Source organism: Sprattus sprattus (assembly GCF_963457725.1).
Source record: "Sprattus sprattus genome assembly, chromosome: 3".
Taxonomy (NCBI): Eukaryota; Metazoa; Chordata; class Actinopteri; order Clupeiformes; family Clupeidae; genus Sprattus; species Sprattus sprattus.
This window is the reverse complement of record NC_137922.1, coordinates 34,835,454-34,855,986: the sequence shown is the minus strand read 5'-3', so window position 1 is coordinate 34,855,986 and position 20,533 is coordinate 34,835,454. Positions and strand designations below refer to the sequence as shown.

The 20,533-nt window shown below is 43.2% G+C and overlaps 1 protein-coding gene and 1 long non-coding RNA gene across 2 annotated transcripts; both read left to right on the top strand.

Moving 5' to 3' along the window:
• The first annotated feature begins 1,006 nt into the window (after positions 1 to 1,006).
• On the top strand, positions 1,007 to 4,165 carry LOC308361947. Its single transcript, XR_013968563.1, has 3 exons — positions 1,007 to 1,133; positions 3,182 to 3,284; positions 3,813 to 4,165. It is a non-coding gene; the product is annotated as an uncharacterized lncRNA (long non-coding RNA).
• Positions 4,166 to 5,855: 1,690 nt separating this feature from the next.
• Positions 5,856 to 15,491, top strand: brsk1a (BR serine/threonine kinase 1a; the record flags this gene model as incomplete). The annotated part of the gene is made up of 19 exons (XM_080833772.1): positions 5,856 to 5,943; positions 6,113 to 6,207; positions 6,544 to 6,629; positions 6,842 to 6,982; positions 7,191 to 7,307; positions 7,565 to 7,598; positions 7,737 to 7,805; positions 8,202 to 8,348; positions 9,327 to 9,358; positions 9,660 to 9,824; positions 10,472 to 10,569; positions 11,323 to 11,473; positions 11,978 to 12,038; positions 12,891 to 13,167; positions 13,913 to 13,961; positions 14,231 to 14,354; positions 14,669 to 14,888; positions 15,024 to 15,113; positions 15,310 to 15,491. 19 exons carry the CDS (start codon positions 5,856 to 5,858, stop codon positions 15,489 to 15,491), a joined length of 2,226 nt encoding a protein of 741 aa, XP_080689898.1.
• Positions 15,492 to 20,533: the final 5,042 nt, after the last annotated feature.

The following is a 20,533-nucleotide window of genomic DNA, read 5'->3' as shown; positions in this document are numbered from 1 at the left end:
TGCTGGCTTGCTTGACCATTCGTCAGCTCACTCAGAGACAGCTGGAGCCATAGGGAATGACAGGGGGAATGAAGAATGGAAGAGAGAAGAGACGAGAGAGAAAAGGTCATTGCACAGACTCTGGGAGAGAGGGAGAGGGAGAGAATAGAAAGACAGGCGTATATAGGCGTGTGTGTGTGTGTGTGTGTGAATGTGACTGTACACATGGCCTGATTATATGTGTGATCAGGGTAGGATGCCAAAAAGAACCGCAACGAAACTTAATTTTATAAATCCCTGCGTTATGTAACAGTTGTGCCAGTTCAGTTTTATGCAGCAGAAGATTACTCAGGATTATACACAAATCCTATTCAACATCCTCAATGTGTGCTGTCAGACACATCACAGCTATGACAAGAATAAAATGATTTCTGCGCTTTGAACCATACAATTCTCTACACTGCTGCAGCAACCTTTGCTGTTACAGTCGGCAAGATAGACCAGGCTTGCTTGCAGCTCTTGAGCACTGGACATGTTTAAGTATCCGAATCACCTTGTCCTTTTTAGAATCCCAGCGACAGTGAGACACACCAGGTTTGTGCTGTGTGTGGAAGCAAATCAGATCCTACAGCGGACACCCGCGGCATGTCAGAGGGTATCTAACTCAACATGCCAAGCCCACGTTTGAAGCCTGTCTGCCGGAGTCACCACAACACACACACACACACGCACCCACGCTCACAGCTTGCATATGCTTCCTGCTGCCACGACTGACTCAACAAGTAATATGCCGACACACACAGATTAAACATGTGCCACTTGCCACGCTGTTCAGATCTGATATTTATACCACTCTAGTTTAAATGTGCCTCTGCACTCAAACTTAAACAGTAACTATCCCCTGATTATTTCTTCTCTCTCCCCCCCCCTCTTTCTCTTTCTCTTCCCCGTTCTCTCCACCCCCTGACCCACCCTCTCTGGCCATCATCTTACCACTCTGACAAAACTCCTGTCACAAGTCTCCAGTGGCCACTTTTCTTAGTTCACAGACACGTTGTCATTACCACGCTCTCCTCTCCACACATCAAAATGCCTGAGTCTCAGTCGCCTGTTCCAGCCCAATGTCAGGCTCCAAAAGCAGAGATGGACAAATGGTGAGTAATAAGACGTTTTTAGTCATCAATTAGAATCATCCAGCTAAATGTAAATGTAAATTCATAAAATGTTAATCTGAATCATCTATGTGGTTGAGGTTGTGGAGTACCTGGAGGCTTGTGAAGTTGGCGTGTTCAATCAATCTAGTACAGATGTTCAGTTCTCCTGTTTCCAACCCTAGATGAAATATAGTTTTTATTATTTCATGCCTTTTCCATTATTACATGGTACTAACAGTTAACAAAAATAGACATAGTATGACTGCACATTACACTGAATACTTGACTTTCCATAATGTTGAACATGGCTTGCGTAGTTAGTTTAGTTGGTTTTAGATGACTTAGTAGCTAAATCAGAGTTGGAGAGTCCAAGCACATGGTCTGACTGCTGTAGGGGGTTGTGAAGGCACAAACATGATGATGCAGGTGGAAAAAGCATTGCAGATAGCCCTGGTGTTGCTAGCACACTCTTGTGAAACACCATCACCAACACAAAGTGAAACATGCTATGAAACTGGTGATTGTGAATATCTCAGGGAAATTGAGTTACAATACAAATGCATGATAGAATGCAAATGGATCATTTCGATTCTGCCAGGGTATTTATTTTATTCATGCAAAAAAATTGCCAGGGTATAAGAATTACGTCTAACTATTGCAAAGCTCCAAATACTTAAACAAACTCCAGCAAGTGGTTGGAAGAGAATGACTTACTTAATGCTAAATACTTACTTATTGTACAAAAGGTCAAACAGAAAAGGTCACACCGTCATATGGTGTCCTAACTCCAATAATCAAATTAGTGGGTATAGAGTCTTTGTTTTGGTAGTTGAATATAAAAAATAATTGTGAGTAGTCTGACATTTTGTGCCATTTTTGAAAAATAACCTCCTCATAGTAGGATCAGGACACATGGTGTGTAGACACTCCAGTAATGCAGTTACCACTGAGAAGCTATATGCCATAGATTACACATAAAACAAAAGTTGGTGATCTCTCTCCAACCCTCATGCCAATAGCAATTTATCCCAAATTATTCTTCAGTGTCATTTGCACGCACATATCAACCCAACCCAGGATGTCTTCAGCAGAGATGAATCATGTCAAGACATTTTTAAGACAGATATGGAAATCTTTTTGGAATATTTAAGAATGTGCGCTCAGATGGAAGATAGCAATTAATGTGTTATTGGAGTATTGTGAGACGTATGATGACTACCCCTGATGTGTGGATGGCATTCAAGACGAGGGAGCTCTGTGTGACCACTAGTTGTGCTGCCATTTCCTGGCAAAGTGTATTGGCCACGTATATGTGCTCACATATTAATAGCATGTTACCAAAATAGCCCTCACATGTGTAACCTATGGGTTGGAGTGTGACAAGTGACCCAATGGGAGCCATTGAAATGCCCAGTTCATGTTTCTCGCCCTGCCTGACCTCCAGCAGCGGCCTACCCCCAACCCCCCTCCAGGCTGTATGGTGTTAAGTAGCTGTGCTCATGAAGACATGGCAGGGCCCGCTGACCTTACTGGGTTCAAAGGTCAGCTGTGTTACAGTAGGAGAGTGAAATGACTGTAGAACACGCATGACAGTGCCGTACGCACACATGTACCATGTGGTGTAAGGCCTTTGTTGACATATGACAATGCAAAGTGACCAAGTAAGTAGCACCTTTACATGTAAAGGTCAGTTGAGCCGCACTGTCCAGCCATATTGTGCCTTCCAGCCTCGGACTGTCCAGCTCACTACAGAGAAAATAATCTGGTTTGGCTTTCATGCCCTTGAGGTATTAGCACTAGACAAATCAGCAACTAGTGGGTCTAAAATAAATTGTGCTGATTACTGAAATACTTGAAGCAATAGGTTCGCTGCAGATGACTGGTCAGCATGCTTCCACGTGAGGAACCATGGCCTCCTCCTTTGAGCGGCTGGCAGTATCTTAACTCCTTGGCATTTTGTCAACGCAACCCCCCATCCCTGCCTCCGCACACACACTTTCTGCACTTCTCTGCTGGAGGTAAAATGAGTAACGTGTGTTGTTTCCCAGCGTCCAGGGGAAAGGAGCAGAGGGCTGTAAGGACCTCATTGAAGCCTTCCAGTCCTGTGTGAAAAGTTCTGCTTCGTGAGAAGGTCATCTTTCCACATTGCAAGTAGGTGAATGTGCAGACTGATTGTCTGTGATATCATTTCAAAGTCAAAAGTCAAAGTCAAAAGTAATTTGGGTCTTTAGTAGCTGTCAAGCGTTCTTGCTGGTTTGTTGTTTTATAACAAGACCGTTTTTGTTTGGGTGGCTGCTAACCACAATTGGTTATGATAACTAGTCATTAATTATATGATTATTCTTTCATAAATAGCTGTATTCAATCCATATAATATTTGTCCAAAATATTAAAGAGTCCATACTGAAGTTGAGTTCATAATTCAGACCGACAATAACTCAGTTAATTGAGTTAATAACCCACCGGCTTCAGTTTAATGTTAGAATACAAATTTGATATTGAAAATAAATTGGTATGTATAGGCCTAAGTGAAACTTGTATATCTAGGGAACCATAGTGTAACAGGCTTTGTATGCTTTCCAGTTAGCTTTCAGATTAGATCAGTAAAGTTTACATTAAGTTATTACGATATTGCAATACGTGTATATAATCTCTCTCTTTCCCCTCTCACATGCACAGAGGTCCATCATTTTGATTTTGAGGGGTTGAGTCTACCAATTTCCCAGCATTCCCTAATGCACATTGCACTGGACTAAACCATCTTTGGGACTGGAGTGGGGGTGTTGATCTTCAGGAGGCCATGGGAAGGCCCCTCTTAATCCTGCAATACCTTGTTTGTGTCCCTGATACAGTTCATGTATATATGTGCCAAACATTTTGATTTTAAATGTAAACTTGTCTGTGTACATGCACTGTACATGTCATTGAATTATTAATGAAGTTTATGCCCTTGCAGTTAGTGAATTACAATTCAGAACTATATGTCTTTTATTAGGGTGTCTGGTTCAATGATAATAAAATAATTAAAACAATCTCAACTGTTACTAAACACACACGCACAGAGAGAGAGAGAGAGAGAAGGAGAGACAGAGAAATGAGAGAGAGAGAAAAAGCCTACTTTAGATAGCAGATTGAAGGGGGAAAAAACGTAAACTTGACAGTTATGCAGCTCAGGGATGTTGCGGATTAACCAACAATTCATGGCAGGTGATCTGTACTGCCACGTGTCGCCTGAGATTAAGGCGGCTGAATAGCCAACGAAAAAAAGAAACTGAGATGGACCAACATGCCTCACGATGATACAAGAATAATACCACAGAAAAGTGGATTACGGCAAGTTTAAGCCCGAATATTGAGAGGTAAGGCGGAGACCGCGGAGCCAAACAGTAAAGCGCATTTAAGAGCGCGAGAGGGAGGGGACACTGGGATGGAGAGGGAGTGGGACCCGGATGCTGATGCGAATGAGGAGAAGGAAGAGGGGAGAGAAAACAACGATTTACTGGAAGGGGGCATACAAAACGAAGAAGTATTTTTTCTTGCACGCCTTTTGCATATTGAGGGACTCTTGTAAATTGATATCAACGGACTTATTGCCCATATCTTCAGAAGACAAAGCTCCATGAATGAAATCAGACCCGGCGAAGGAGGACACGGCAAAGGAGAGAGCGAGGGAAGATGCTGTGATACGCTCGTAGGGAGGGATAGAGCGAAAGGGAGGGGGAGGGTGCATCGCTAAAGATGGTTGTTTTGCCAGAAACAAACGTATCCCCTGATAAATCCTCTATAATGAGCCATGGTGGGAAAGCATGTACTCTAGTACAAGAACGAAACTTTACTGTGGTAATATTTTGACATATCTTTGAAAAATGATTACAGAAATATAAGCGAGGTCAGCTAGAGAGGATGTGGGGAGGACTTGTTTGTTTAACAAAAAGGGTAGCATGCTGGGTCCCTCACCTGTAATATAGGCCTAGCACCGGGTGCATATTTGACTTGTCTTTAAATAACCCTCAACCTAAACTGAATCGTCCATATTACTGTTGTAATTCACCGGATGAGAGGAAGTAAGGGAAACACGCTGATGAAATAGATACAATTGTGGCAGGAAAAGTCAGTGGATAAATCGTCCTGGAACGTTTGAATGCGTATTCGAAGCATTACCTGTACTGTTGTCATAACTCACATAACCTTACAACTCGCTTGCTTAGATTTCCTGTAGAATAGATGTATATGGCATAGCATTGACTGAGTGAGCGAGATAAATGGTCCGATTTGACATCATCGAGATACGACTCAGCCATTAGCCTACTAGTAGCTATTAGTAGCCTTCTTCTGTGTCTCATTATTTTCCAAAGCATGGCATAGCAAATCTTACACCTCTATTATCCACCATGCTTTCACGATTGCATATCCTGACCCTATTCTGTCAAATAGATAGGCTATAATGAAACAGTTGCTCTCGTAGACGAACCGCACCTCTAATATTTCAACACTTAGCTGTTAGATAGACTGTTTCCTATCAAACTGCACAACGTAGGCTAACGAAATAGGCCCAGAGTAGTCAGATGTCACCTAATACAACCGAGGCGAAATCACCTGCCATCTGAAATAGCCTAGGCTACACCGGTTCCCTACCCGACAGTGGGACAGACAGTTCATGACTATCAGCGCGGTGAATTTAAGTACTAACCACAGTAGTTATAATCCGCCGCACCGGTCATTATGTCGAGTAAGGAAATGTCAGTGACCCAGTCTGCTCAGTATGTTGGGCCATTCAGACTGGAGAAGACCCTGGGAAAGGGACAGACAGGTAGGATATAATATGTATCAGTACATATTAGTATTTATATGATGGATTGTCATAATCTAATATTTACTTTCAAAGAAGCATTTGAGAAAGTTTTATAAAATGTGTTTTTCTGTCTGCCTGCCTCTTCTTGCATGCATGTTGTGTGTGTTTGTGTGTGTGATGAGAATAGGTCTGGTTAAACTCGGAGTCCACTGCATAACAGGACAGAAAGTTGCTATTAAAATAGTCAACCGAGAGAAGCTCTCTGAGTCGGTGTTAATGAAGGTAGGAAAGGAAGCATACTATGCAAACAGCTTCTGACTTGGTTTCATCACTTTACAATCTATGGACACTTTTAACCTCCTGATTTTTTTACTTGTCTTACAACTGATACTAATTACCATTCCTACCACTGCTCTGTTGACATAGTATTGATGGCACAATAACTGCTAACACACTGGCAAAGTGATATTAAATGGCATTTATGATGGAGTGTGGCTAAATACACATGTAGCAATACTCACAACGCTGCACTAAATTATATATGTGTATTTCTCTTTTTTTCCTACTCCTAACTTATCTTGTGTACTGCTCTCTCTTTCTCTCTCTTTCTATGTGTAGGTGGAGAGAGAGATTGCCATACTGAAACTGATAGAGCATCCCCATGTGTTGAAACTGCATGATGTTTATGAGAATAACAAATATTTGTGAGTCCTTTAATCCCTATCTATTTACCTATCTATCTGTCTGTCTGTCTGTCTGTCTGTCTGTCTGTCTGTCTGTCTGTCTGTCTGCCTGTCTTTCTGTCTGTCTGTCTGTCTGTCTGTCTGTCTGTTTGTCTCTCTGTCTGTCTGTCTGCCTGTGTTTCACCAATGTCACTCTCTGTCTGTCGTTTCATGTACTCTCTCCTTTTACACAGATATCTGGTCCTGGAGCATGTATCGGGTGGGGAGCTATTTGATTATTTGGTGAAGAAAGGAAGACTGACACCCAAAGAGGCCAGAAAGTTCTTCAGACAAATAATCTCCGCCCTGGACTTCTGCCACAGCCACTCTATCTGGTGGGAAGCAGAGACATATTTGTATAATATGTCATGTCATACCAAGCAGACAGTGCTGTACATTTACTATAAATGCCTTTAAGTGTTAAATCTCTCATACAGTGGGTGTTACAATCGGTACAATGTGAATGGGTATTGCAGTGTATTGGCTCTGTGGTTTGTTGGTAATGGGTCACTTTTGGAATGATTATTCTGTCTCTGTGTTCAGTCATCGAGACCTGAAGCCAGAGAATCTGTTGCTGGACGAGAAGAACAATATCAGGATCGCTGACTTTGGTATGGCCTCACTGCAGGTGGGGGAGAGTCTGCTGGAGACCAGCTGTGGGTAAGTTTAGTAGGTGTGTGTGTGTGTGAGAAAGAGAAAGAGAGAGAGTGTCTCTGCATGTTTTTTATATGGTTAATGTGTATGCGTAAGTGTGTGTGGGTGTGTGGCTTCACGTACCAGTGATTATTTTTAGTGTTTCAAGAGAAACACTGGAGACAAAAGAGAGTTCCATTCCAGAGTGGACTGACAAGCACTTGGGGAGTCGTGTAATCCAGCCTCTGTCCATTACCGTACTTATGTGTGCTAATCTCTTCCAGCTCTCCACACTACGCCTGTCCAGAGGTTATAAGGGTAGGTCTCTTTGTAATTAGATGATGACACAATTCAATTCCACCTTTAGTGGGTTGTACTGCTCAGTCAGTGATTTGCTCTGCCTGTTGGAGGGGCGATGGGAATGTTATATGCTGACATTGCTCGGTTCTGTCTCAGGGCGAGAAGTACGATGGTCGCCGGGCAGACGTCTGGAGCTGTGGGGTCATACTTTTCGCACTGCTGGTGGTGAGGAAACGTATTTACCTCTAACGGCTAAAGGCTTCAGTTTAAACCAACAGCTTGGTCATCAGAAGCAGCTGACCTCAGAATGGAATGTGCAAAAAAATGATTTGATCTGTGTTGAAGTCATGCTAAGTTTGATTACCTGTGGCATCTATATGTTTATGTATAATCTTTGTGGCATTACAATGCTATAACTCAAGGCTGATTTTATATTCCCACATTTTGCATTTTGATGACATTGGTAATGAGCTCAAAACAATTAATGTCATCATTTCAGATTTTCATGCAGGTAATCACTTCTCTCTCTATCTCTCTCCTTTCTCCCCACTATCCCTCCCTTTCTCCCTACCTCCTTCTCCTCTCCTGCCCCTGACCCCATACATGTGTGTGTTGGTGTAGGGCGCGCTCCCCTTCGATCATGACAACTTGCGGCAGCTGCTGGAGAAGGTGAAGAGCGGGGTGTTCCACATGCCTCACTTCATTCCGCCCGACTGCCAGGCTCTGCTGCGGGGCATGATCGAGGTCGACCCTGAGAAGAGGCTTACGGTGAGGTTCCTGTCCCCCAACAAACCTCAGTCTGAGCACCAGGGGTGCATCCCCTAAAAGCGTTGTTGAATAACTACCACTGTTAAATGACACTTGGAAGCGCAGTCTAGACCTCTCATTCATTTACCTTATTTAGGTTTACGCAGACAGGCGTGTATGTTAATGCAAGCATTTTAGCACGTGTGCTCACAATGTAGTGCTGTAGATTTTGACTCACTTATGTGAACTGTATATTAAAAGCTTCACATGCAGGTTGTGCACTACCTAGACTGAGAACCCAAAGATTGCATGCTTATAGTTATGGGAGCTTTATCCTTCCAGCCGCGATACATACGTATATTTGAGGCCAGAGGCTGCCTTTTGCTTCAGGCAGTCTGGCCATGACCTGGTTTACAGCGACCACGCCAGAGAGAGTCCTAGACTCAGCATCAGCTACACGCCTACTTTCCTCAGTGTTGCAAAATACTAGTAGAGAGCTTTCGTCAGTTTGAGTCATTTCTTCCTGTCTGATATTGTGAGCTTCACTTCGTACAGAGGAGCACACTCATACCATTCTGCTACCAGAATGAAGATGAATTTTGCTACTTTTACCTGCCACTGAGAAACATATTATTGCAGGTGTAGGAGGATTGGCATATACCTGATTATACTGGCATTAGTTTACTAAGTAATTAGTGCCATGGGAATTAAACTACTGTATTAAGTGAAGTTAGTCATCATTTTGTTATTATAATGGGTATTTCTCATTAGTATCATTATTATTGTAGAGTGGCACATCATTTCAATACCTCATTAATGAGAATGGGATTGGGATGGGACACCATTAAATAAGACACCATTGAAATACATTGCCCTCTGCACATGTACTGTATTTGGTAATACCTACGTATATGACCACTATTGTACAGAGCGGCAAACAGCGCCATCTGCTGCTGAGTAAGAGGCATTACTAATCACGTTTTCTCTCCCCTCTTGCAGTTAGATGCCATAATGAAGCACTCCTGGTATCAGTAAGTGGCAGTTACGATTTCAATATATTCATTGATCCCCCTTTTCTCTCTTTTAATCTAATCTAGTTATGGCTGTTATGAATCTGTGTGTATTTACAAATGTGTATGTACTGTATGTCTGTCTGCTTGTGTTAATGTGTCATGATCGTGTGTGTGTGTGCGTGTGTGTGTGTGTGTGTTTGTGTGTGTGTGTGTGTGTGTGTGTGTGTGTGTCTGTGTGTGTGTGTGTGTCTGTGTGTGTGTGTCCAATGTGTGAATGCCCACACCTATGTGCTCACGCGTGTGTGTGTGGTTCATCCAGAGCGGGTCGTAGCGAGCCCTGTCCGGAGCTGCCAACCCCTAGGCGAGTGTGTGTGCCCCAGATCGTCTCTCTGACCGAGCTGGACCCAGATGTACTGGAGAGTATGTACTCACTGGGCTGCTTTAGGGACCGCCACAAACTCACCAAGGACCTGCAGTGTGAAGAGTGAGTGACCTCTGCCCCTCTGTCATCCTCCATCTGTTTCCCTCTCTCTCTCTCTCTCTCTCTTTCTCTCTCTCATATCCTTTAGTCCTTCAGTTATGTCTTTGTCAGACTTCTCCCTATATCTCTATGTCTCACTCTCTACCTCTAACGCCGGTGATTCAAGAGTGAGAAGCTTCTCTCTTTCCATTTCTCTCTCTCTCTGTTCTTTTTTCTCCTTGTCCTGCATGCTCTGACATTCTCTTTTTGAAGCGCCAGGAGAGAATAACTTGAGTCATCTGCACGTCAAACCAGGCAGTGCTGTCAGACTTTGTGACAGACTGGATCTATATTTAATACAGATCTATTTCATATAGATTTAATACTAATCTTGTTCTATATTGCTTGTAATTTATCTCTGTAGTAATGATTCATTATTTAAATTTGTAATATGGTGTTTTGGTTTTGATAAAGACTTCCAAACGTAAGTAGTATATTATGATCTAAAATGTGTGATGTGAAATATTTTGAGGTGTATTGTCACACAAGAAATGGTTTCATCTGTTTGGAGAACTCCAGTTGTAGTCAGTGGAATTTAGTCTTCATGCTCAGTCCAAAAAAAGTAATATTCAGTCCAGAAAACTGACCTCGTCTGTCGTCTTCCATTTTAGAGAGAATCAAGAAAAGATGATCTACTACCTGCTCCTGGACCGCAAAGAGCGCTACCCAACCTATGAAGATGAGGATCTGCCACCCAGAAATGATGCAGGTGAGTCTAGATCTTCTAAAGGAACTAGTGACAATCAGTTCTCTTTGTTTTCTGAACCCGTGTGCACTGCACTATGGATAGGCGCCTTTCCACAGAACTCGTGAGATTTTAAAGTGCCTAGAATGTTAAATATGAAAGTCCCACTGCTCGTTTTTTTTTTTTTGGTTTTCCGACACGGTGCAGGAACTCCTGGATCTACATGTCAACGTGCTCTTAGATTGGGGCGTGAATTCCAAGCATGACAAAATAATGATACAGCCTATTTCTCCAGCGGCAGCACCAACATTAGACCATTAAACATGGCAATTTTCTAGATAACGTTAGGATTATCCCAAGGTCGAGTTGAATTTTGCCATAAAGTAACATTAAATTAAATGGCTTCATGGCAGCTGTAATTACTTGATAAATGAAGATACCACCACCACTATTTAAAGCCTATATTTCAGTTTACGTTTTGCCCATTGTTCTGTCAGTGAAGATAACCTGAACAACTGTGAGCTATAATTAATTTTGCTATGGCTATTCACCATGTAACCCCCGGAAACAGTCCTGTTGATGCAGTCCTATATAATGCTATTGTAATCTGCATCTAACTGTGTGTGTCATCTCATGGATTTGGTGAAGTAAGAATGATTATTAATGAGACGTGTGTTTATATTTGTATGTGCGTCTTACTGGCGTGTGCCACTGTGGTGAGTGTGTTCGTGTGCTTGTGTGTGTTTAATGTGTGTGTGTGTGTGCACCCTCCCACAGATCCTCCCCGTAAGCGCGTGGACTCCCCTATGCTGACGCGCAGCGGCCGCTGCAGGCCTGAGAGGAAGAGCCTGGAGGTGCTGAGCGTGACGGAGCAGGGCTCACCCACACCCCCACGCCGGGCCCTGGACACGTCCGCACACAGCCAGAGGTGGTGTACACACTCAAATATACACACTCAAACAAACACACACACACACACACACACACACACACACACGCACTCCTGCACACACAAACACACACACACACACACACGCTAACTCTCTCTCTCTGACACATATACACACATACATATCTTCACACACACACACACACACACACTGGCGTACACTTCCACTGAAGTGTACGCTTCCACTGAAACAAACATAATCTTGACAGTAAGTTCTAGTGTAAGTAAGATGACCCCAGGCAACACATACACATACAATCACATATGTGTCCTCATATGCAAAAACACATACACACTCACTAATATTACATAAGACATACTCATAATGACTACTGTATTGTTATTGTGAAATTATCGTGTGCATAATACACACACACGCACCCACTCGGGTACACGCATGGTATGAGTAATGGCAGTTAAAGTTCCGCACAGTCAGCAGTCATACATGTTTGATTCAGGGTCTCTTGTTTTGTCCCTTTGTAGGTCTCGTTCCGTCAGCGGAGCGTCCACCGGTCTCTCCTCCAGTCCGCTGAGTAGCCCCAGGGTGAGAACCTGTTGGTCGTCCGTTTTTTTTCTTGGCAATCTAGTTTTACAACACACCAATGAACATGATTACGTTTCTGTAAATTAAATGCTTAGGTTCAGTGAACTCCAGTGAACTTGCTGAGTGATTGTGCTGTGCAATGAAACAATGCTGTGCTATTTCTCGTGCTGTCCTCATAAACCTTGACACGTTTTCTTGAGGAACCATCACACCAGAGCACCTTCCCCCCTAATGTCACATGACATGTCCTTGAGTGATCACTCTGACTCTTGTCCAGAAACACAAATCCGCCTTTAGTCACGCTAACAAAGCCCTTCCCTAGTCACGCTTCACGCTCACATACACAAGACCATCCATGACTTCTCTTTTCATGTCACACTGCCGTCTCATAACCCATTACCATTGCTTTCTCTTTCTCCATCCTCCACTCCTTCACCACACTCCCTCCCCCTTTTCTTCCTCTCCATCTCACCCCACCTCACCCCCAACCAGAGCCCTGTCTTCACCTTTAGCCAATCAGAAGTCGCCACGGCCACCAAACCAGGAAGTGGCATCGGTGGAATTGGAGGCAGCGGTGGTGGTAGTATTGGTGGCAGTGGTGGCCTTGGCAGCAGCAGCACCACGCCCCGCCCCGTCCGCTTGCACGATCCCCAAAAAACGCAAACCCTGCCCCACAAGGCTCCCCCCGAGCGCCCCCTCCTGCAGTCCATGAAGTCCCTCCCCTTGCACAACCCCCCGTCCCGCTCGCCCTCCCCGTCCCCGCTGCTGTCTCCGCTCCCCCGTTTCCTCTTCCTACCCTCCCCCTCTTCCGTTCTCAAGTCGGTGACTAAGACCCTGTACCCCCTGTCACAGGTGACGCCCCAGGGCTCCCCCCTGCCCACCCCGCTGGGCACGCCTGTGCATCACCCCCAGCACCCCCCTCCCACCCCTCCCTCCTCTTCCTCCTCCTCCTCTTCCTCGCGTGCTGAAGGAGGGGGGGGCGTGGGCTCCCTCTCCCTCACCCCGCCCTCCAGCCCCGGAGGGGGCGGCGGCATGTCGGCCAGCAGCTCCGCCCACTGGAGGACCCGCCTCAACTCGTTCAAGAACAACCTGCTGGGATCACCCCGCTTCCACCGGCGCAAGCTCCAGGGTGAGGGAACCAGGGAGCTGCCACACGGTACCTCCAGGAAAGATACATGACATTAAACATCTATCTTTCTACTATTAAACAAGACTCAACATGCTTTCCCACACAATAAACGTGCCTAGCATTACTGGATACATTAGCCAGGAGCTGTAGAATTCAATTTAGCCAGCCTTGTGGTTAAAAATTACTGTATTTATACATGAATCATAATTTCCGAAATTGGCGGGATAATACATTTAATACATTTTGACAGTCATGGTATGCGAAACGATTATTCTAAATGGGTTATTATGACATACAAACACACCATGTTAAGTACCTGATTGTACCTATGTGGATTTTAATTAGCCTTTAATCAGCGATTTGATATTCATTCTCATTCTGAGATGTACACATCTGGTGCTATTTCTGATGTGTTTTTCCACACGGTAGCTCACATTGTTTATGTTCAGTGTTCCAGATACAAGTCTTAAGGCGCCCTGGCTAATATTGCCGGGTTTAATTTATGGCTTGAGTGTAGCGCTGTTTATGTAGATTAATGGTGTTCAGCACCAGCTGGCCCAGTATACTCTGGGTTCAGCTATTGAATTAGTGTAGCTTTAAATGAATGATGCTGTTTTGTTTTCCTGTATTTTAATTATGTCAGCAATTAGTGTCACTTAACACACTGTGCTAGAAAATGGCGTCTGTCTGTGTGGATTATGGAACTGTTTTGCTTATCTGCTATAACTATGGATATTTCTGACAGTACCCACCTCAGAGGACATGTCCAGTTTAACACCAGAGTCCAGCCCAGAGTGAGTGGCACACACACACGCATACGCCCACGCACACGCACACGCACACGCACACGCACACGCACACGCACACGCACACACACACACACACACACACACACACAGATACACATACTCTCTCACACACTCACTCTCACACACACACACATGCGCCCAGATACTCTTACAGAAATGCACACATATCCTCACACACACATGTACAGATACACACATACAGCCACTATAAATTCAAGTTTTACAGATTACATCTTCGACTTAATGTTTGTCAGGCTGGCGAAGAGGTCATGGTTCGGGAACTTCATCAGTCTGGAGAAGGAGGAGCAGATCTTTGTGGTGATCCGAGACAAACCGCTCAGCTCTATCAAGGCAGACATCGTTCATGCATTCCTATCAGTGGGTGCCTCACTTTATCTGTTTCCTTCTGTCTGCCAACCACTATCTGTCCCTGTTCCCCATCCATTATGTTGTCTCTCTCTCTTTCTCTCTCTCTCTCTCTTTCTCTCTATACCTTATGTGAAGAATGTTTGTCTTCCCCCTCAAAATGAGAGTGTTATCAAGATCACTCCATTCAAGTGTTGATTCTTGAGCACAATGAAAAGAATAATTATTTCTTCTTTTCCCTCTCCCTCCCTATTTGCTTTTGCCACCACTCTCTCTTTTCCTTGTTTCCAACCCCCCCCTTCTCTCTCTCCCTCTATCCAACACAGATTCCCTCTCTCAGTCATAGCGTTATCTCTCAGACCAGTTTCCGGGCAGAGTATAAGACGGCAGGAGGTCCATCTGTCTTCCAGAAGCCTGTGAAGTTCCAGGTGGACATCTCCTTCTCTGAGGGAGAGAGGGAGCGGGAGCGAGACCGGGACAGAGAGCGAGAGCGGGATGGAAAAAGAGACCTGGGCATCTACAGTGTCACCTTCACACTCATATCAGGTTTGCGATGCATTTGATAGCTGCGCAATATCATTTTTAGCTCAAGTGTTTCGGGATACCATTACTGTAGTGTGGAATGTGCCAGGCCAAATGAGTGTGTCAGGAAGATGTGCACATTTGTGTGTGTGTGTGCAGGTCCCAGCCGAAGGTTTAAGAGGGTTGTTGAGACAATTCAAGCTCAGTTACTCAGCACACATGATCAGCCTTCTGTTCAAGCTCTTGTTGGTAAGTTACCAACATACTTTCCCATGCTTTAATTCCTTACATGCATATATATATATATAGATACACACTTTTGTATGCCATGACCCCCCCCCCTCCAAATCCCCCACACACACATACATGTTCGCAAACACACACACACACACACATACACACAGATGCAACATACACACATATTTATCCTATCTGTCCTTCTCAGATGAGAAGAATGGTCGCCCACCTGGCACCCCGACAAGGCAGAACTCACGTCGGTCAGAAGGAGGTGCGGACCGCTGTGATTGGACAGAGCGAGGAGAGGGTGGGCCTTTGCTCCAGCGCAGAGGATCCGGCAAAGAGAGGACCCGCCTGCTGTCCTCCAACGGGACCCAATCACAGCCCTGAATGAAAAACCAATCCACCAATCCAGCAGCATGAATACATATGAGCCACACCTCCAACCCGAGAACACACTCTATGAAAATCGCCCACTCACATCAGCACAGGATGATGGTATCTTTTTTTTTGCTCCTTTAATTTTTAAAAAGGTGCTCAGCCGTGAAAGTAACAAGACCAAATACTGAGAAGACATCAGCTAAGGAAGTACCCTGTGTGAGGACTGACAAAGGCAATGCTGGCCCATCAAATCAACCCTCCCCCACCAACCAAGCCCTTGGGCACGTAATACCAAAAACAACCCTTCAACTGGAAGCCTATGGAAATAGGGCATTTCAAAGCTAATGGTTCCAAAACCGCAGAACTATTTATCTGCCACAACTATGATTCCTTATCATTTCAAACTAGGGCCTGAAAATAAAAAGAGTCAATCGGTTACATAGCAAGACGTTAACCCCCTCTTTTATTTTTCTTTAGTTCAGTCCAGGAAGCGAGAGCCTACCAATGTTTCTGGTCATTGCCAAATGCGCTGAGGCACGCCTGCAGTCATTATCGAATGCAGATCACTTCTGAACACATGACTCACTCTCTATACAGCGCACATCCGAGGTAGCCGTCACCGGTTAGCCGCACAGAGCTCCGGCGGACTTACATGCAATAAACCTATCATCTCTATAAGCTAAGACAGAGTGGTCCTGCGCTACTTAAGATGCAGTCAGAGCCGAAGTGCATTTGCAGTAACTGCAAAGATCTCGGGAACCCATTGGAACAGTTTCTTACACCTGGATTTAATTCATAATCCCCTCTTAAATTATAATTTTTTTGTTTTATGAAACGTAAACATTTTAATGTGATTCATCAAAAAACCCATTGGGGGAAACCGTGCTATGTGGTTCCAGATCATATGGAGCCGAATGACCTATCCTGAGCCCTGAACCTCCCTGGAGGCACCGGGACCTGCGGGGGTCAGATTGAACCTCAGCTGCCATGTGGATCAGATGAGCCTGAGCTAACCCAAGGGAACTGCCGGACGTGGGAGCAATTTTGTGAGGAATTACTGCGCCCTTGGAGCTGGGACCATACGGAAGAAAAGCCTGTGACACACACACAAACACACACACACACACGCTCAGACACACTTTCATATCTCAGAAGATTCCCTCCATATGATCAGAAGCATATAGACTTAATTCATCTCAGTCCCTGTTGCTGCAAAATGTGGATTAAGCTAACCAAGTGAATGTCATGATACTATATTTTTTATTTGTGATATTTATTTGAAGATTATTTATTTGAAGAGGACAAAAGTGAGGAGAACACTGGATTATAGCATTGGCCAAGTGGGAGATTTCGTATGGATTCACAATGATCCTGAAACCTGAATGGAATCTCTGTGGGTCGTATTTGGATCTCAAGAACAGAAAATGATCCAGACAGTGAAAACTCTTTCTTGTGTGTGCTCTAGGACTCCTGTTGTGAGACAAAAAAAAAAGATATTTTTGATTTTAAAACAAATACCACATTATAAAAAAAAGAAAAAAAGAAACAACATACTGGATAAGAGAAAACAAAACTGAACGCATTCCCTCACAAAACACTCCAGGACTTCATGGAAGTGACAGGATTGATCTTCAATGTGCTTGTCTGCATTTATCCATAGTATTCACCAACTAATTGGAAGCAAAAGACTTCTCTCCATCCAATGGTAGCTATTCCCACAGACATGATTCCTGAACTGTGAGTGCTTTTGTCGTCTTATCTTAAAAAAAGAAAAGAAAAAAAGAAAACGAGAAGGGAACATAAGGAAAACCAATCAACCAATCAAAACCATTCATCTCCATCCTCACCTATAGCTCCGCCAATTGAATTGCATCTGCCCCTTTCCCTTCATTCCAGCCACACCCACATAAATGGTGCCTGTTTGTCTCCTCTGGTTGTATTGTTATGATGTTGCAATGTATTATAATAATCTATTTCCCACTGATCCTCTCTCAGACTGAAAGGCACTGCTTTATCGTCGGGCTTCCTTGCAGTGTAATTATGCAACTGATCCAGGATCATTTAAGAGCAGGAGAAGAAACTCACTAGCCGCACTTTTTGGAGTTTTGGGATCCTTCTTCTCCCTGCTGTAGCTAGTGCATCATAACATTAACTAGTACTCTGACATTTTTTCCCAGAGTGATCTGGCTCTGTTTTTGTTTTACTTTATTTTTTTGGAGGGGTGGGGAACTTTTGTTCATTTCTTTTACATCTTGTGTGTTGATTTGTGTGTTGTATTTTGTTTGTTTATTTATTGTATTTATTTGTCTTCTCATGTCCTCATTTGTGTATGTATTTATGAAACATATTTATTTACTGTTAGCACAAATTATATCTTATACAGACAAAAACAAATCACATTGGAAATTCTGACACTGGTTTGAAAGTGAATTAGAAGATGGACATCTCATGTCTCTCAATGTCCCATGCTTTCCCCAGAGTTCACCAGACAGCACTGTTCTTGTGCATAGTTGTGTAGACTCTATGTTTGTATGTATGTATGTGTGTGTGTGTGTGTGTGTGTGTGTGTGTGTGTGTGTGTGCGTGCCTGTGTGTGTGCATGTGAAACTTGCACGTGTATGCACATTTGAGAGGCACCATGCGCAAGCTAGGCAGATATAGTGCATGTTGTTTTGGGAAAAAAGTTGCCCTGAAGAGTCTCATTATTTTCTGTATTGCGTTGAGGGGGAAACGGTCTAGTCCATTGCACAGCTCACCAGCACATACCTGAAGCTGACGATGTAAGTCCCTACGTGCCCACCACTAGTCACTAGTCACTTTCTATATTTGTCTGCCTCTTTTTTTTCTTTTGTGCTTTTAAAGCCGCTCCATTGCATTTCCACTTGCCTCTCAGTCCACCCTCACCAGTTTCTTACCTGCTATTACATCACATATGGTTTGCCTTTCTAAGAAAAGACATTGTGTCATTGCCATGTCGTCATCCTCATTGCCTGTCATTCTTGTGAAGATTGTAAGCTGTACTACATCCTTGTGTCCACAAAGCAAGGTTTTCCTTTTAAATGTCAAAAGGGTGAGAACAAAGAACAAAAATGAAAAAGAGACATCTGTATCATAATTTAGGTATAACAGTGCACTATTATTATAATTATTGCCTGTGATTAAAAAAAAGGAATAATAAAGATTGAAATTATGGTCATAATAAGAATACATGTTATTATTATGATTATAATAAACTTTAAAATGTTGTGTGTCAGAGTGGTATATTTCCAAGCATGCACTAGTGCTCCATTGTGATACATGCAGTCTTGAAATATCCTGAACTATGGTCTAAGTTTCAGTTAGGCCCAACATGTAAGAGAGCAGCAAAGATCAAATATTCAGTGAAATTGTGGTCATTTGACGATATACAATAGACCTCATTCCACATGGAATTTCAGGCAATACTATACAGCATCTGTTACTGACAACGTTGGGGAAGAGGAGAAGCATATCTGGAACCAGTAGGCCTATACGTGTCTTTCTTATTTTTTAAATCTATTTTGGGGTAGTGTCCATGGAAGTGGGACGTTGCTGTATTTTGGTAAGTGACATCAAAATGTTGTTTCAAGGGTGAAAATATTTCTCTCATGTAGATAGCCTATTTGAACATGTCACAGAAAAGACAAACAGTGGGAAAGCTTGAGCTATAGTCTGGTAAACTCAGGAGTGTGACTGAATTCAGTTAAGTGCCCAGTCACAAAGACCCTGGCCACAAGCTAATTGCTTGAGAAAACCCTATCTTGTGAGTCCAGTTACCCAGTCAGAAATTTTTGGATAGCAAATTCCTGGATGATGTGAGATTATGAACTCTGCAAGACAAGCCATGATGCGATGTTCATGGTCATGTTCCTATCCCGTAATCATATTAACCCTATAGTTTATCAAGATAAAGATGTTGACTTTTTTAACAGAATGTTACAAGATCTTGTCTGTTGCAGGTTAGGAGATGAAATGAAAGTGAAATATTCTTAAAATATCTGTAATCTTCCATCATGGGGTTTCTTGTCACGAAAAAAACTATAGGACAGACTCCAGCATGGAATGTCATCAGGCCCAGTCCCTTTAAAAGTCAACGTCTCTCTATGACTAAACTCCATAATTGATTTCTGACCCAAATCTGAGGCCTATACTAAGTAATTTATCTGGTAAAAAAAAAACATTTATAGAACTGACATCAAAAAATTGTCAAAATTCTATTGATTAAAGGCAGAGTATTCCACTGACTTCCCCAATGATTCTCAAACTCACTTGAGCAAGAGACTTAGAAGGCCCCACAGCTGCCAGGTTGGAGCACGAATTACATTTCAAACCCTGATTTACTCCTTAATGAATCATGACTTCTAACCCTCTTAAGAGATAATTCACAAGGATTCATTATACATCCAGGAAACATGGTTAAGAGTAAATCATTTTGAACTTGAGAGCGTTCAAGCTCATTTAGCCTTGAAAAGATTTCCCAAATGAGGTCCCCCAATGAGCGCCAACAGCCAATGTAAAGCACCTGGAGTTCACTGCTCATCACAACCTGGCACTTTGCTGTGAAGCAGGTCAGAGGATACAAAAATAGAGCTCTTTGGTCATACACACCTGCAAGGGGTCATGACAAAGGAGTGTGCCTATGCAGAAAAATGTCTGGCTTGCAATATGGTAGATTTTAAAGACTTGCATTGCTGTTACTGTAAGAACCAGGCCGTCTTAAAAGCACTGAATTGAAGCCATTTTAGAGCCAAAATGCTCTTTGAAATTGTAATGCAAAGCTGTTCAACCAGATTGGTTCACATGTTGTAATTTCAACTCAAATATACTTGAAAACTTGTGACACAATATGCTCTTCTAACATCAGAAAATAGCCTGTTAAAAAATCCAGTCCTGATTTTATTGCTTAAAATGCCGTGCTAGAGGGTGATGGAAAAATGTATTTAGGCTACTCTAACCGAATAATAGAAATATTTTCCTTGGCATTTGACCTTGCCTGTAAAAGTCTGTGACAACAGTTCCACCTAGTGGTTGCA